The 17219-nt window shown below is 47.8% G+C and overlaps 1 protein-coding gene across 4 annotated transcripts in view; it reads right to left on the reverse strand.

Moving 5' to 3' along the window:
* The window catches only part of LOC115085149 (glyoxylate/hydroxypyruvate reductase B-like), a 144903-nt gene that overhangs the window by 64055 nt on the left and 63629 nt on the right, over window positions 1-17219 (reverse strand). For all 4 annotated transcript variants that reach the window (XM_029590804.1, XM_029590805.1, XM_029590802.1 and 1 more), the window contains one exon: window positions 7324-7761. In XM_029590804.1, coding sequence (XP_029446664.1) covers window positions 7324-7699 — 376 coding nt within the window. In that variant the 5' untranslated portion in view covers window positions 7700-7761. The remainder of the gene's footprint in view (window positions 1-7323; window positions 7762-17219) is intronic.

A 17219-nucleotide genomic window follows, 5' to 3' on the forward strand; every position in this document is an offset into this window, starting at 1 on the left:
GCAAAAATTTTTGCACACAGCAACCCAAATCTTGGAGGGAACGGTGGCTGCCGGTGGATCCCAATCTGCCCAGCAGCAAAGAAAAGATGAGGCTCAGTGGCCACCGGCAGAACTCAACCTGCCGGCGGCCGAAGAATAAGCAAAGGCCTGGCGAGCTGCCAGCAGAGCCCAACCTGACCTGTGGTAAAGAAAAGGCCCAGCAGCAGTCGAAGCACAAGCAAAGGCCTCATGTGCAGCCAGCAGAGCCCAACCTGCTGGCGGACGAAAAACAACCAATGACCTGCAGGCCTCCAGTGGAGCTCAACTATCCAGTGGCAGATAAACAATGAAGGACCTGCCCAGCAGCAAAGTAGGAAAGGCCCAATCGGTGGCTGAAAAAGAGACTAGGCTAAACAGCAGGGGCTAAGCTCATCTGCCGACAGCCTGACAGCGTGTGAGTGAGGTAGAGGGAGTGGGTATGTATTTGAAGAGCGTGTGTGTGAAAGCATTTGTGTATGTGTATGAGCAAGCAAGAGCATCTGTGTGTGTGAGCATGCGTGGAGAGTGAGAACCTGTTTGTGTGTACATGAGTGTGAATAAACGCGTGTGAGAGAAAGAGGGAAAAGAAAATTCTCCCTTCCTGCTACCACATCCCCCCTCTCCCACTAATCCACAGAAATCCCAGAATGACTGGAAATCAAAAGTTCCCAGGTATGGCTTTTTTTTTTTATTCTTACTAGGTTTAATTATTGAGTACTATTTCATATGTCTGCTATTTGGAAATATTTTATTAATTTTTGGGAAACATTTTATAATTTTTATATGAGATTTTAATTATTGGTTGTTACGCTATTCATCAGCTGTTTTGAAATATTTTTTCTTTTTATTAATATGGTTTTACTATTATGATTGTTTCATATTTTCTATGTTATTGTTTTGAGGAATGGCATTTCTGTTTTTCCATTGTTGTACTGCATATAGTGAGGCTTGCTGTGGTTTTCAGTTCAGTTTTTGTCTACATGTTTCTGTTTATACTGTATGGTCTGTTTATTCTGTATTGGTGAGGGTCAGTATGTGGTATCCTGCTAATGTGAAGTTTCTATTTTAGGATCTATAGCAGGCTGGCTTTTTTCGTTTTCCTAATAGGACGTGTAATAGTTTCTAGGCCTTGCTGTAGTATCTGCAGTGTTGCCTTTTCATAGTTAAGGATTTTACTATTTCAGTGATGGCAGTTAGTGTCCTTAGTATGGGAGGTAAACTACTGTAATTGTAATTCAGTTTACTTATGGTTTTCTGGAGGCAAAGCCAACACCCAACATGCATTACCATATTCATGCCAAGTGTTTATTTTGCCTTTTTGAAGAGCTTTCTGGTTGGCACCACAGTAGTGCATGTAACCATGATATCGAGACTAAAAAGACGTAAAACTCAGAGCTATTTTAGGTCAAAAACCAAATTGGTGTTTATCTAGGATAGCATGGTCATCTAGAAACTCTTCCATCCAATATATTCTTTGTCATTCATAGCAAAATTTACTGAATCTATTTTACAAAAGCAGCTCCAGGAGTTTCTAGATGACCATGGTATCCTAGCTAATCACCAGTTCAGTTTTTGACCTAAACATAGCACTGAGTTCTACTTCTTTCTAGTCTTGATATCATCCGGTAAAGTTCTGATATTGGAACTAATTATTTGTTAGAACTTCTTGACATGTCTGCAGTTTTGGACACTTTGAATCACAGCATTTTGTTATTGCGACTATCTCAACTAGGCATCCCATCTGGAATTGGTTTTCATCTTATCTGTCCGGTTGATCCCAGAAAGTTCAATGTGGTTCTCAGATCTCAATCTGGTATTTCTTGGTAATAGGCCTATCCCAGGAATCATCACTTTCAGCTACCCTTTTTAACATTTGCAGTCCCATTTGTAAGCTCCTAGCAGACTTAGTCCTGCACTATAGGATATGGTTATGTCATTCATTTTTTCTTTCCTATCACATCAACAATATCAAGTCCATTAGTCATCCTATCTTAATGCCATTAAATGTTGGTTAAAAAGCAATTAACTTTCCTTGAATACTGTCAAGAAAGAAATCAATATCTTGAGCAGATTTCCATATTAGATTCCCCTGTCAATTTCCAATTTAATAACTTTATGATCCCCATTGCAAAGCAGGTTAGAAGTCTGGGAATCATATTCAAATCTGATCTTTCTTTTAGAACTCAAAATCTATTGTCAGAGGTTCCTTCTTTAAATTAACACCCAGCTACCTCCCAGCAGGGCCTCTCTCATCGGTCCAGGATGTGGCCTGGTTTCCCGGCATCTTTGCGGCATGCTGCTGCACACCTTCACAGTCGATAGCTCCTGTGGCAGGATGCCGCCAACACTGCCTGGCTCTGCTCCTCCTAGGTGTGCATGTGCCCAACATTGTTGGTTTTAAATGGCCTGTGGTGGGAAAGAGCTGGAAGCACCTCTTGATGACATCATCCCCTCAGGCTCATAAAAGGCCCCTGCGGACCCTCAACCAACATATCGGCAACAGGTATCCCTACTCTTCAGTAGTGCGTGTTGCTCCAGTGTTCCTTGTCTTCAGTTCTTCTTCCTTGCCTGCCTGCCTGTCTGCCTGTTCTGTTCCTTGCCTTCCTGCCCTGCCTATCCGTCCTGCAATTCCCTTCAGACAGATACCTGGTATTGACCTCAGCCTAACTTCTAAATACTCCTGATCCCCACCTGCCACTGATCACTGCCCACCTCTGGACTCTGCTGATCACCGCCTGACACTGACCTTTCCTTGTCACCAGATATGCCTCACCTACTCCTATTCTGACCCAGCTAACTCGACGGATCCTCCACCTTCAGCAGAGGCCCCCACCTAAGACCTGCTGGCCGTGGCATCCAAAGGCTCAACCCAAGGGGAACATGGGCGGGTAAAGGTGAAGCTCCAGTTGGACCTCTGCCTTGTCCAGGTCTTCCTGCTGACGGTGGGGATCTGCAGGGCTCCTCCCTGCAGGTTGCGTCAACTACGCCTCAGTCTTATGGTCTACAAACTCAACACAATGTTACATCTAAACAGAAATTTTAGTGTTGCAGCAGGTAATCCTCTTGATTGTCCTTAAGCTATCCTAATTGACAATTCCACAGTTCGAACTGTAATTTGTGCAAAGAGTTTAGAGATATTGATTGACGCTGTTCTCTCCTTTAACAATTAAATTAAATCTGTTGTGAGGGCTGGTTTTTAAAAGTTGCATATTGTGCATAACTGAAAACCTTTACTCTTTTTAGCTGCTTTTCATACTGTTGTGCAGAGGCTAATTCTACAATTGCTGGATTACTGTAATGCCCTGACATTGGACTTCCTGCTTCAGTTCTCAGAGCCCTACAGATGTTGCTAAACTCAACCACTAGGCTTGCTACTGTGCATCAAAAAAGGGATCATATAACCCCAATTCTGAAAGATCTCCACTGGTTGCTGGTCTCCTCAAGAGTCACTTACAAGATCTTAATGTGAGTTTATAAATTGCTCTCACTTGATTCTTTCCCATAGCTTAATGCTCTTCTCCTTCTCTATAATCCTTTTCAAACTCTCAGCTCTTCACAGAAAGGATTTCTGGACATTCCTTTGGTTCACCAAGTTCGATTTGCAGAAACAAGGGAGTGGGCTTTTTCTGTTGCCACTCCATCTCTCTGGAACTCTATTCCTCAAGACCTGCAGCTGATGAATTGTACTAAGTGTTACACCCACCGGCTGCGGCAACCCGCAGCCGGCACAACTCACCCCCATGCCTCGCTCTTCTCCCAGCAACCAGTACTCTCACGGCCGCAGCTAGTTGCTGCTGCCGCGCTACTCCACAATCCCGGGACTCCACGTGGCGGCCGGGATGCTGCCGACCTGTGCTCCGACTTGGGCCCTCCCTAGGTGCGTGCGTGCGCCGCCAGGCCTCCTTTTAAAGGGCCACGGCGGGAACTGCGGAGCAGTTCCCAGATGATGACATCAGACCCCCGGGCTATTTAAGGACGGCCTCTCTCCCCTACTAACCGACTTGGCAACGAGTTTCCTATTCCTACTTCGGTGGTTCCTTCTTCAGCGTTCTTGGCTCGCTGTTCCTGTTCCACGGAATCATGCCTCAGCACTCCTGCTCCTCGGGGCTCTGCTCCAGTGCCTCCACTCCACGGGGCCCTGCTTCAGTGCAGTCACCCCCAGGGTCCTGCTTCGACACTCCTTCTGCACTGAACTTGACTCCAGCATCCCAGCTGCAGCACTCGTCTCTTGTCTGCCGGACTAAGCCATCATCACCGTGGCTCCGGATTCGGCCCTCATGGCCTCCCGGGCCTCGGCCCAGACTGTCCTCCTTCCTCTGGGCCACCCTGACCTCAGTCCGATTCGACCATCTCTCTTGCCGCCTGCCCTTGACCACAGACCAGACTTGACCACCTCTTCTTGCCGCTTGACCTTGGACCGGACCTCCGTTGTTCCACCTGCCTCTTCTGTCCGGTCCCCCGGGACCAGCCACGCAGAGGCCCGCCTAAGACCAGCCGGCCCCAGCACCCAAGGGCTCAACCTCCAGGGAACATGGGCTGGTACTGGCGAAGCTCCTGCTGGCCTCTGCTTCCCAGCCGGCCTCGCCTCCCGACGGTCGCGACCTGTGGGGCTCATCCCCTACAGGTAGTGCCAACACCACTTGAGCCAAGGGTCCACAATCCCTAACACTAAGATGTTTAAACAAATACTTGCGTTTGAGTGGTTATGAACATGAGTTTGGGACTGCTTGATTACTCTCTGAATTTTTCGTTGTTTTCTTTTGTGTGTCATTTTGATGTGTATTATATATGTTTTTATTGTTCACCGTCTTGGACCTAAATATTGGAGATATTGAAATACAATAAATAAATAAATACAATGAAGCCAGGTTTAAATCCTGATGATTTTCGTAGAGTGTTACGAACGCTTGTCTTTACAAAGCTTGATTATTGTAATTCTGGCTACCTTGGCCTTCCTGACCCTATGTTGAAAGCATTAACAAATGATTCAAAATTTGGCAGCATGGCTTTTAACTGGCACTGGCCACAATGACCACATTACTCCTGTTTTGTAATTCTTCATTGGCTACCAGTCTAATGGAGGATAAGATATAAAAATCCTTACTTTAATCCATACAACTCTCAGTAATGATACATCACCATGTATCAAAGCACGTTTAAAAATCTACAAACCTGCCAGGAACCTTAGGTCAGTTGGCCATTGTCTCCTAGACGTACCATTTATGTGGTCAATTTGGCCAATAGAATGCTGCAAAAAAACATTGGACGTGGCTGGGCCACTACTTGTGAAACTCTCTTTCAGAGCAAGTTCAGAAGGAGCCGTGCTTCTCTACTTTTACAAAGCAATTGAAAACCTTTTGTTTTAAGGATGCTTTTAGGTGGTAATCAAAGCACCTGCGTTTGCAGTCCCAGACTTCCACAGTGGCTCTTTAATGGATACTGGCCTTGTAACAAACTCACTAACAATTATAGCAGCTCTTTCTGTAATTTGTATTGTTCTTATATAATTCTGTGCGTTTTAACTGTGAGCCACCTGTGCAACACATACAACGTGTTAAATAAATAAATAATATTAATTGTACCAAGGATTATTTTTCAGGGGCAAATCTAGTCCCCCTAGGATGATTATTGCTATAAGCAGAATAAAAACACTTTGAAATACATAAATAGAGAGATAGATATGGCTGAATTCTAGCTGTGAGTGAGGAGGGTAGTGGGAGGGTGTCAGGGTACCAAGGTCTCTTTGGAGGGGGGAAAAAGAGGGCTGGGGTATCAAAGCCCTTTGATCTGTACTCAGTGGGTTGGGAGGGCAATGAAATCCCCCATGCTAACTGGGCCTTTGAGTAGCACTAGGGATTTTGTGATGCAGTTCATACGCTCTATACTTTTTCGGGCCGATGCAATACACTGCACTCAGCCGAGCACACTGGTTAACCCGCGGTTGGACATGTGTTGTGGACGTGTGTCCACAACCCCTTAAGCAATAAGGGGATTAGAGCATCCAAAATGCCCGTCCAACCCCCCCCCCCCCCCCCCCCCGCAAAGCTAATCACATGTAAATTCATGTTGATGAGGCTATTAGCTATTCTCCCCCCCCCCCCATGCAAAAAAAAAATCTGCGCCCGACGCGCACATTTTTACCCTCAGAAATTAACGTCTGCCCCGGAGCGGGCGTTAATTTCTGAGCAGCCCCTAACATAGACAGAAAAGCAGAAAATACTGCTTTTCTGTAGTTCCTCCGACTTAATATCCTGGCGATGTTAAGGTGGAGGAACTGAAAAAAGGAGTTAGGTAAAAAAAAAAAAAAAAGTGCCAGCAGTCAGGTTAGGAAAAGGGACGCTCATAAAACTGAGCATCTGTTTTCCTAACCCACTGACAGCCACCTCTCCTGGGCACCCACTGCCAAGGAGGCAATAGGGATGCACAATTTCCCCTAGCGCCTCCTTTTTACCGTGGCGGCCTATTTGCATATTGGATCGGGCACCCCGGAGAGGTCGATCGGCTTGTGTTAGGAGAGCGGGCACTCAATCATGAGTGCCCATTTTCCGAGCATCGATATTGCATCGGCCTGTTTATGTTTTTGTGCACCCTCGATATGGCCATTGCACTTATAATGGTTAGGCAAAAGAAACGGCATGCTCGCACATTAAGTGCTTTTTTGACTCAGCAGTTTCTTCCTTTTCCTATCTGCTTCCAGCTCAGTCAGAACTAGGACACCATGAGCTTTCATCTGAAACTACCTGGGGATTTTTTCCTTATTTTATATCCCCCCACCCCCAACCCCAACAAACCTGATCCGTTCATTGACGTGACCGTTCTGGGCTGGGTGCCATGCCTCAAGGCTCCTTTCAGAACCCTGCAATTATGGACCCAAAATCCAGCCCCCCCGTGAGTGACTGTTGCATAATTGACTGGGATTCCCCACAACCTCTGCAACATTCCCACCCCTGGCCACCCTGGGCAGTGGTAGATCTGAGCCGGGAAGCACCACATTAACATTTTTAATGAGTGCATGCCAAAAAGATTTAGCATGAGGTTTAGTGCATAGGCCCCCATAATCAATTTCATTCCTGGAACAATACATTTGTTAGCAATTCTTTTTTTCTGGAATCCAACAGTATAATAGCTACAGTTCTAACAATATACATGATGTTATATTATCTTATTTATATTGTGTAATTCCCTGCATACACACGCACACCCACACGCTGTGTGTACCAACGGCACCTTATAAATAATAGCAAATAATAATAATGCTTATTAGCACATAACATCTTATATGCACTGCAAACAATAAAGTATTACCTTCCTTTAAATTTCTAGCAGATGCCAGCAGTAAGGCCATTGCAAGGTCTGCAGTCGCTTTGCCAACTACCAGTGGCGTGTTGGTCACTTTTACTCCAAAGCCGGAGATCATGTCCAGGGGCAAATGATCCACTCCAGCTCCTGCACTCGCAATCACTTTCAGGTTAGGCAAGCTCTTAAGGAGATTTCCATCAATATTGGGTTTGCCTTCCCACACAAAAACAGCCCTTATCTTTTCGCTAAAGTGCTGTCTCTTTTCTGCAAGCTCCTTCATGGTGACCAGGCTGAAGTGCTTCTTCAGAATTGGCACGTGGTCTTCAATAATACCTCTTGGGTCTCCGATTTCTTGTATTAGGATCGCAGGCAACTCATCCATGGCGTAATACCGGTGAGGCAGCTGTCAAGATTTGACGGTGTTACAGATAATGGTGTGAATGCCTAAAACCAAAACAAGGAAGGAAGTGAAAACCATACATGCGCACGAACTTCCCAGCGCTTTTCAACTTTATCCTCATCAGGAGAAAGCCATTTTCAATGGGGTCAATTCCAGGCCCTTGACTGGCTTTTGCCCCAAATCTGAGCCTGATCGGTCCACTTGGAGGGAAGTTATTGTACTTTCTGAGAGACAGATAGGCCGATGCAATATGGAGTGCTGAGTCTAGCGCACAAGTTAACAAGTGCTTGGACGCACATTTTGGACGTGCATCCATAACCCCCGGTGCAATAAGGGGGATCAGTGCATCCAAGACGCGCATCCAAACTCGCATGTAGCTAATAGCACTCATCATATATAAATCCCATGTAGATGAGGCTATTATACCCCACGAGACAAAAAATCTCCGTGCGCTCGGCGTAAAGTCCCATGCATCAAGGGCTCGATTTAAAAACAAAAAAAACTGCTTTTCTGTGGTTCTCCTATTTAAGTATCATCATAGTACTAAGTAGGAAGAACCACAGAAAGCAGCACCATGCAAAAAAAAAAGTCTTGAGGTAAAAAAAAAATTTTCAGGGCGCACAATATACACTCATAATATACACACGTAGGGGTAGATTTTAAAAGGTGCTTGCACTCGTCCATGTGCACGCGCTACCCGGCACGTGCACATGGACGCACCGATTTTATAACATGCGCACGCCGGCGCATGCATGTTATAAAATACGTGGGCCGTGCGCACATACGTGTTGGATTTTATAATCCGCGCACGTATGTGTGGGCGGTGCACGCAAGGAGGGGTAAAATTTTGCAAATTCGCACGTGACGAGATGGGGCTCCCCCTTCCCCTCTCCTCCCCATCCTCTAAATCCCTTTTTTTTTTTTTACACCTTTTTTTTTTACCTTTTTTTCTTCAAGTTACTTCAGGGCCCGACCTAAATTAACTTGAGCGCGCGCGCGAGGCTCCAGGCCAGCATTAAATGGCGCTGTCCTGGCCCGCTCCGCTCCACCCCCGGACTGCCCATCCCCACCCCCCCGGCCTGCCCATTTGTCAGGGCTCGGCACTTATGCGCATTTTGCCACTTACGTGCAGGGCCCGGCCACACGCGTAAGTGGCGATTTTTACGCGCTCAGCAGATTTAAAATCCAGCCATTAGGACCGTGTATATTGGGCATGCGTATTGTGCCGGTAAATTAGCTGCTGAGGGATAAAACAGATACTCATAAATTGAGCGTTCGTAGTACTTAATGTTTAAACGATTTTTATTGAGTTTCCAATACAAAGTACAACACTGAGGAGAGTGGAATCTGATCTCTCCTCAGACCAAAAATACAATACTTCACAACTGTACAGAACAATCCCCCTCACCCCCACCCCCCCACCTCCTATCCACACAGAGTGATATATACCACCATCCCATTATTCAATTGCCTACCTACAAGGTTAATCATTCACTACAAGACTTCGTGCTCTATGGGAGATTGATTGCAGATAGGCCTGCCACACCGACAGAAAGCGACGTCTGCCTCGTGCCGATGCATAAGAAGCCAAAGATTCCATAGTCATCATTGCATGGAATAAATTCCTCCAGGTCCAATATGACGGAGGTTCTGTCGATCGCCAGACTGAGAGTATCACCCTTTTCCCCACTAAGCAGGCTTTTTGTAATAGAAGGCGTGACCCCGGGTCCCGTATCCTAATGGGCGATATGCAACCAAATAACATCCAGTAAGGGGTAACTGGGAATGCTACATCTAATATCATCGCCAGATAATCTGCCACTTTGCCCCAGAAGCGTTGTACCCCTGGGCAAGTCCAAAAAGCATGGGACAACGTCCCCTTCGTAGTACTTAATATTAATTTATTCACTGCTTCACTTACTACCGATTAGTCCATTCACTGTCAGATGTCAGTGAAAGGACCAATCCCCTTTCAGAAGGCTGTCCTGAAAGGGGATTGGTCCTTTCACTGACACTTGTCAGTAAAAAAGACCAATCAGGAATAATCCTGCAAGGGGAGGGTGAGGAGGGAGCTCTGGCCAGGCTGTTGTGGATATACAGCCTCTTCTCCTAGGTGCCCGATGCAGAGTGCTAGGGATGTACAAATTATCCATTGTGCGTCCCTTTTAGCGCGGCATTTCATTTGTGTATTGCATCGAGCATCCAGGAGAGATAAATGTGTGCGCATTCAAAAAACATGAGATTCAGTCACTGCATCAGCGCTTTTCTGCGCTGGGTGTTGAAAAATGCACCTACAAGGAGGTTTTGTCCTCAGATTTTATCAGCATCCCCCCAAAATGAGAAATAAAACATTAAGAACGTAAGAAATTGCCATGCTGGGTCAGACCAAGGGTCCATCAAGCCCAGCATCCTGTTTCCAACAGTGGCCAAACCAGGCCACAAGAACCTGGCAATTACCCAAACACTAAGAAGATCCCATGCTACTGATGCAATTAATAGCAGTGGCTATTCCCTAAGTAAATTAGTTAATAGCCGTTAATGGACTTCTCCAAGAACTTCTCCAAACCTTTTTTCAACCCATCTACACTAACTGCACTAACCACATCCTCTGGCAACAAATTCCAGAGCTTTATCGTGCGTTGAGTGAAAAAGAATTTTCTCCAATTAGTCTTAAATGTGCTACTTGCTAACTTCAGGGAATGCCCCCTAGTCCTATTTGAAAGTGTAAATAACCGAATCAAATGTATAAAAGGTCACTTCCTGCCCCTCCTCCTTTGAGGGTTTGGAAGGAGTTTTGTAGTGGAGGTAGGTTTGTGGCTTAGGAGGTGTTGATGGTTTAGATATATTGATTACTGAGTGTGGAGTCGTGTCTTCTGTGTTTTCATCTGTTTCCCTTAACCTGTGTCATTTGTCATATCTGTTGGAGTGAAAGGTGGTTTGTTACTTGTTTGTCCTTATCTGTGTGGAGGAGGAGGAGGAGGAGGAGTGTGGTGGTGATGATGAGGAGGAGGAGTGTGGTGGTGGAGAAGGAGAAATGTGGTCGTGAGGAGGAGTGTGGTGGAGGATGGAGTGTGACAGGAGTGGGAGGAGAGGACAGAAGAGAGGAGCTGAGAGTAGAGGGAGGAGGAGGGGGAGGGGGAGGAGGGACCTAGGGGGAGGGGTATGGGAGTAGGAGCAGGGACAGGGCTAGTGGGAGAGATAGGCAGGAGGGAAGTGATAGGAAGGTGGGGGTGGGGGTGGGGGAAAGGGTGAGGCAGGAAAGAATGGTGGGAGGAAGTAGGGTTAGGCAGCCAGGCCAGAGGGGAAGGGAGCCGGAAGTGCAGGGTGAGGTGGGGGGGAGGAAGGGAGTGGGGAATCAGGTGGGTCGGAGAGTGAGGGTAGGGAGGAGACCCCTCCGGAAGTGGCACCCCAATCAGGCAGCCAGGCAAGGGTGAGGCAGTGTGCTATACGCTTCAGCCTGGAGGACAACGATCGGCTCATTGAAGGAGTCCTTTGCCATTATGCCCATCTGTTTGGCAACCTCTCAGTGAAGACCTCTAAGGCAGCCAAGGCACAGCTATGGGCCAGCACTGCAGTGGAGAAAAGGCATCAGAGTGGGATCCAGTGCACCGGGGAGCACTGGATCCCACCGTTATCGGGACATCAAGGCCCAGCTGAAGGGCAAGATAGCAGAGAGGAGCGAGTACCTGCGCGAGACTGGAGGAAGGGCCCCTTGCCCAATAAGGTTCAGTGACATGGAGAGGGGCCTAATGCAGCGGCTGGGACCAGACGTGTTTGAGGGGTTGGATCCACGCCTTGACACATCCTGCCTCGGAGATGGTAAGTTGGCCTGTACCCCCCACCAAGTCCTTAGCTGTCCTGTGCAAGCTTCATACACAATGCTTAGAACTGTTTTGTGTTTCAGTTCCCCATGTGCTCTCCTGACCAGTCTTGACCCTCCCCCCAGGCCACAGGCCATTAGGTACAGAGAAACAACATAACTTTATAAGCAGCATGACATGTTGGTCAATGAAAATGTGTCCCTGTGTCATGCTACTGGAATGCAACAAAATGCTGTGGTACTGATGCTGTCTATCCTTTTTTCCCCCTGTTTCCACAGAGCGCTCTGGTCCCAGGCAGGAGAGCCCAGGAGACAGGTGGGAAGGCCCCGGCACCAGTCGTGATCCACCTGGGACAAGGCAGCACCAATGTTCACCAGGCCCTTATATAGGGATGCCATGACGCAGTGGTCAGATGAAGAGGAGGAAGAGGTGGGCCCCATGACAGCACCCGAAGGCAGCCCCCTCAACTTGTCAGCTGCCCTCAGCAGTCTGGAGTGGGAGGGCTCCACCACTGCTCCGCAGGCAAGCAGCCCACTCAGTCTGGAGATAGCTCCTCCTATGACACTCACCCAGCTAACCCCAGTAATGTCACCACACAGCCCTGCAGTTGTGGCACCAATACCACATCAACATCCACCAGCACCAGAACCAGCAACACCAGCCCCACCCGTCCTACCGCCCCAGGACCCTATGACTGGCACACAGGCAGAGCAATTGCAGATGGAACTGCGTGGCATAAGGAGATCCCTAACACAGGTAACCCGCCACCTCCAGCTCCACACGGCAGCATCCACCCAGACATCCACCAGCATGACTGCAGCGATTGGCACACTTAACACCATGCTACAAATCTTGCAGCAGATGCCGGACCAGCAGTCAACTTCCTCAACATCTACACCCCAAAGCAGTCCCTCAGGGTCCCGAGGCTGCAGGGGACATCCCCCCAAGACGATGCCACCTCCCACAGGACCTGCACGACGTGGCAAAGGGCCCTGAGGGGAATACAAGAAAGCCTAAACTGGCCAGGTCAGAATCTCATAACCACCACTGGGATGGCCATCCTGCAGAGTTGCTGTGCTGTCGAGATGGAAGTAACAGCATCATCGCCTGCTCCACGCAGAGTTGCTGTGCCGTCGCGATGGAAGAAGATGCATGATCCAAAGCAGATGAGGCGCCACCTCCCACCCTCCTGGTCAGCTGGGCCATCTGCATCCGCTGCGCCACTCTGCTGTGTGCTGTGGGGTGCCTTCTGTGCTCCAGGGCGCCAACTGCCCCTTGGGATGTATCGTCCTGGGCCTCCTCCTGCTGCCATGCTGCTGCTATCTCGTCCTGGGCCTCCTCCTGCTGCCATGCCGCTGCTGTCTTGTCCTGGGCCTTCACCGCTATTGCCATGCCGCGGCTATCTCGTCCTGGGCCTCTTCCTGCTGCCATGCCGCTGCTGTCTCGTCCTGGGCCTCTTCCTGCTGCCATGCTGCTGCTGTCTCGTCCTGGTCCTTCACCGCTGTTGCCACACCCTTGATGTGTTCCCCTGCTGCCTACATGCTGAACTTCTAGTACTTGCAGATAATGACTACCTATGAACGTCTAATGTATGGTCAAACTGCTGATCTAATAAATCACAATACCCTGCACAATGTTGTCAGGAATAAATATCCTGTTTAACCTACCACCTTTTATGTCTTCTTTATGTTCCTATTGTGCCCTTGGTTTACACCCACCACACCTAGCATGCTGTATCACACCCCTTAGGTAGCACATTGGACCAATGCAGAACTTCCTAAATGCCCCCTATCTGAGATTCAATACAGCAACGTCTGCACCTGCCATTGACATACCTTACAGTTAGGGTCATGTACAAGGAGGGTGCTAAGGAGGACCCTGCAGTGTAAACATAATGGGAGTACATGACATGTTCCTAACAGTAGAAAAGGTACTGTCCCTCAGAACAATCAATGCACAGTCAGGGATCATTCTGATGTATGCATGTTGTTAAGATCTGTGACGAAAGGGGAAGGGGTGGCAGCAGTCTATTCTAATTGCAGTGCTCATTTCAGCCACTGTTGGTGGTGAGGACTCTAAACAGGTATTTCTTAGCAGTGTTCAGTATTACCGCTATATCAGCCTGACAAACACCACATATGTGAGCCAAACCTATGCTAGAGTACAAACCGAGTTTGCTTCCTATATTGTTCTCTCACATGTGCTGGTAAACGGAAGATGCCTTCCACTAACTCTGGGTGACTGACAGGCAGATTACCAACTTCTGGTGCCATGCAGGACATCCATTATAGTGGTGGATCATACATACGCTCAATGTCCTGGTGCTATAGGCATACAATAGTGTGTAGCCATTCTCATCTGCACAAGCTAAGCATGTACCCTATGCATACTGATATATCAGTGTACATACACCACATGCCAGCTTGTACATGGATTCCTTGTGTGGCAGGGAAGGATTCCTATAGTTACTGTCTTAGCCTTAACGTTGTGGGCCACTGAAAGGTGATGCATGGGAATGGTTATGTAGCTATCTGCATGCCGTTTATTAACACAGTTGCACAGACTGTCAGCAGATAGGTTACAAGGCTGTTGCTAGTCGTAAGGAGAGGTTAATATAATAATGCTAATGTGTCATACCCGTTTACATGGTGCAACCTGTGTAAAGAATGTTCTACAGGCCTTAAGAGTGACGATCTGGTGTCCATGTGCAAACAGAAGTGGTGACTGCTGGTGTGCAGTGTTAACTACCAGTATATTAATTGGATGGGCAGACCACACATAATGTTATGTTATCAGACACACAGCCATTCCTCCAGAAAAGGCCAAATGTTGCAAGATTTGGTCACCATCCGTTGTGACACGCATTCCTCCGGTGGCGTCTCCCAGCTGTGGTGTGTGCATGCACCCTTTATAATGTGGGCCACTTCCAACATGTGAACACTGTCTGAAGGGCAACAATGTGTATTACACAGTCCTACATTCTCTTCACAAATATTACATCGCCAGACATTGATATACGAGCCACTACCCATGGTTAATGACATTGTTGATAGTGCATGTTTGGAAATCCAGTACAGTCCACTGACAAGTATCTGTCAGTGTTGTTAAATATTAGGTATACATTAATTACTATTAACACAACAACATACAGTTACATGCTGCAGAACCCCAGTGGACTTTCATCCCTACAGGTCTGCTGTTCAAAAGGTTACAGGTAATGAATGTTGCTTACACATCATTATCAGCGGACTATTAGTGTTTGCACCATCACATAATATACCCACTTCACTCCTGTTCTTCTACAAACTCCATCTTGAAGCTCCTGTTCCTGCAAGACTTTCTTGAGGGACATCATGTGAATGGGATGCATACCCTCCCAAATGAGGGATATGGGTGCATCTATCTGATTGGAAGGAGATGTAGGGCCATATCTGGTACATATTCCCTCTATTGTTGCACACAGCTCAGTTAGCACTGACTGGGATAACCACTGTCCTGCAGCTCCTGTGGAATACATAGTTGGGCAGCGAGCTAAAGGGGTCATGGCCACATATAGGCTCTCACGCATTGCCATAGTCCCAACGTGTGAAGCTATATGTATCACCGTGTGGCCCACACTTCTCTACTCCTTTACGAGTATGTTTGTGCGGCCGTGGAGGACACAATCCTTGACAGTCTGTCACTGTAATTGGACATCCGGCATCTCAGAGCCTTCTACCTCTTGGCATAATTGCTGTAAGGTGTTGCCTAGATGTCCAGCCCACTGTGTGGCCTGTGTATGTAGTACTTCACAGTCCAGGTGCAACACTGAACACTACAATGCTGTTTGTCGGCCCCCTTAGGCACAGCTTGGTACCCTGACACATTCCACCTCAGGAAGGACAGGTTGCCATGTCCAAGAATACAACATGTATTGTTCTGCCTGTTTAACGAATGCACATCCAGCTAATGGAGCTCCTGGACCACATAACTGTGTCGCTGCATGGAGCACAATTGTTAAGGATGCACATGTGCTTGGCCAAGTGGCAGGTATTATCACACTGTAGCCTAGAATGCCAGGGGCTCATGCCTAGTTTGGCCTTCCTGATATTCCCTTGTGGAGGCCATCTCCGGGTGCAGGCATGTGATCTGCTGGCAGAAGGGTGCACCCTTATATGGTACAGTACATAAAGGCTCTATGTGTAAATCGGCATGGTATCATGGTTGAGGAGCTAACCTGAGAGCGGTTGGTGCAGAGGAAGGGTGTGTTACGCAGAGGCTAGGTACCATCTGTCCCCCGATATGCCATCTTGGTATTGGCTGGTGCTGTGGCCAGCAACATAGTTGTCCTAATGGCTGAGACACACACCGACCTGTGGCATTTACAGAAGCTGGGTGGGATGGCCTCCGATATATTGTGGGCGGACTGGGTGGAGATTGGGGTCTGGTCACAGTGCAGAGCTAACATCATCCCAACTGTTCACCTTCCAGGCCAGCCTACCATTGTACTGTACAGTATGAGGGTGACAGTGCTGTACATCCTACATAACTTTTCACCCACAAATGGGTCCAATATTGTGATAGTGCAAGACATTAGTTTGGCACCCTGTCTGAACCCCTGTCGTCCTCATCACTGCAAGTAGCAAGCGTGGAAGCAGCTGTTGCTGTACAGTTATGTGTGTCAGCTAGTGGTTTGTCACTGACACCCATCCACGTGCAGGTGTTCCAAAGAGCTCTGGAATATGTTGTCCACATGGTGTGTGCTGAGAGGCTGGTACCCTTTATCCAGACACCTAGCACACATTCATTGTTCCCGCTCATTGATCACCTATTCATCCTATACCACCACTTGTTTGCTGCCGCCCAGGAGTACTACACATTTTTAGGAACAGGAAGTGGGCTGTATACCAATGTACCTCTTCACCTGCATAGCCGTATAGCTGGCCCCCTTCATCCATACATTCCACCCTGTGCAGCCTCCTCTTGTGTTCTGCCACCTCCATATGGATGACACATGGGTAATGTGCGATCAGGCAAAGACTTATGCTCCAGGGACACATTCACATATGAGTATGGAAGTCCTTTATTTGGACGTCAGGACCTGTGCTGGAAGGCTGTGTGATCATCTGTCATTATTGGTGGATTACCCGTGGACATTAGTTTGTCATCATACTCTGCAGTAAGGCAGCTATGATGATGGCGATGGTAGAGCCAACACGGTTATAATGGACTCCCTTTGGAGGAGCGTGAATGACTGTGTGTCGGCTCACTGGAAGCGTGCTGTAGGGGTCCAAATGCCTGGTCGGTGGTGCATCTACAGTACACAGCATGCTTTCTGTCCTATTGAACCAACTGCAGTGGGTTACATGCCACCAGCCACACTCAAATCTGTGGCTTAAGGCACTCTGACCCCTTTGTGGGCGGTTGCGCAGGCCATCTGCTGAGGGCCTGGGTGAACAGGCACTCTGTTACAGTCCTGACAGCCTCATTGGCAATGTGCACACATCTCCATGTTTGTCTAGATTGCAGGCTGCTACTTTCTGCCCCTTATAGACATTTGAAGGGCAGCTGACACCACATTGATGGGGACTGCATCACTGTCACATCCACCTGTCAGTCCACTTGTAATGGCCTCCTCAGTAATGGCCATCTATCACTCAATAGAGCACTGTACACATGCATGCAACCTCCCTTTGGCAGCC

Source organism: Rhinatrema bivittatum, chromosome 2, assembly GCF_901001135.1.
Source record: "Rhinatrema bivittatum chromosome 2, aRhiBiv1.1, whole genome shotgun sequence".
Taxonomy (NCBI): Eukaryota; Metazoa; Chordata; class Amphibia; order Gymnophiona; family Rhinatrematidae; genus Rhinatrema; species Rhinatrema bivittatum.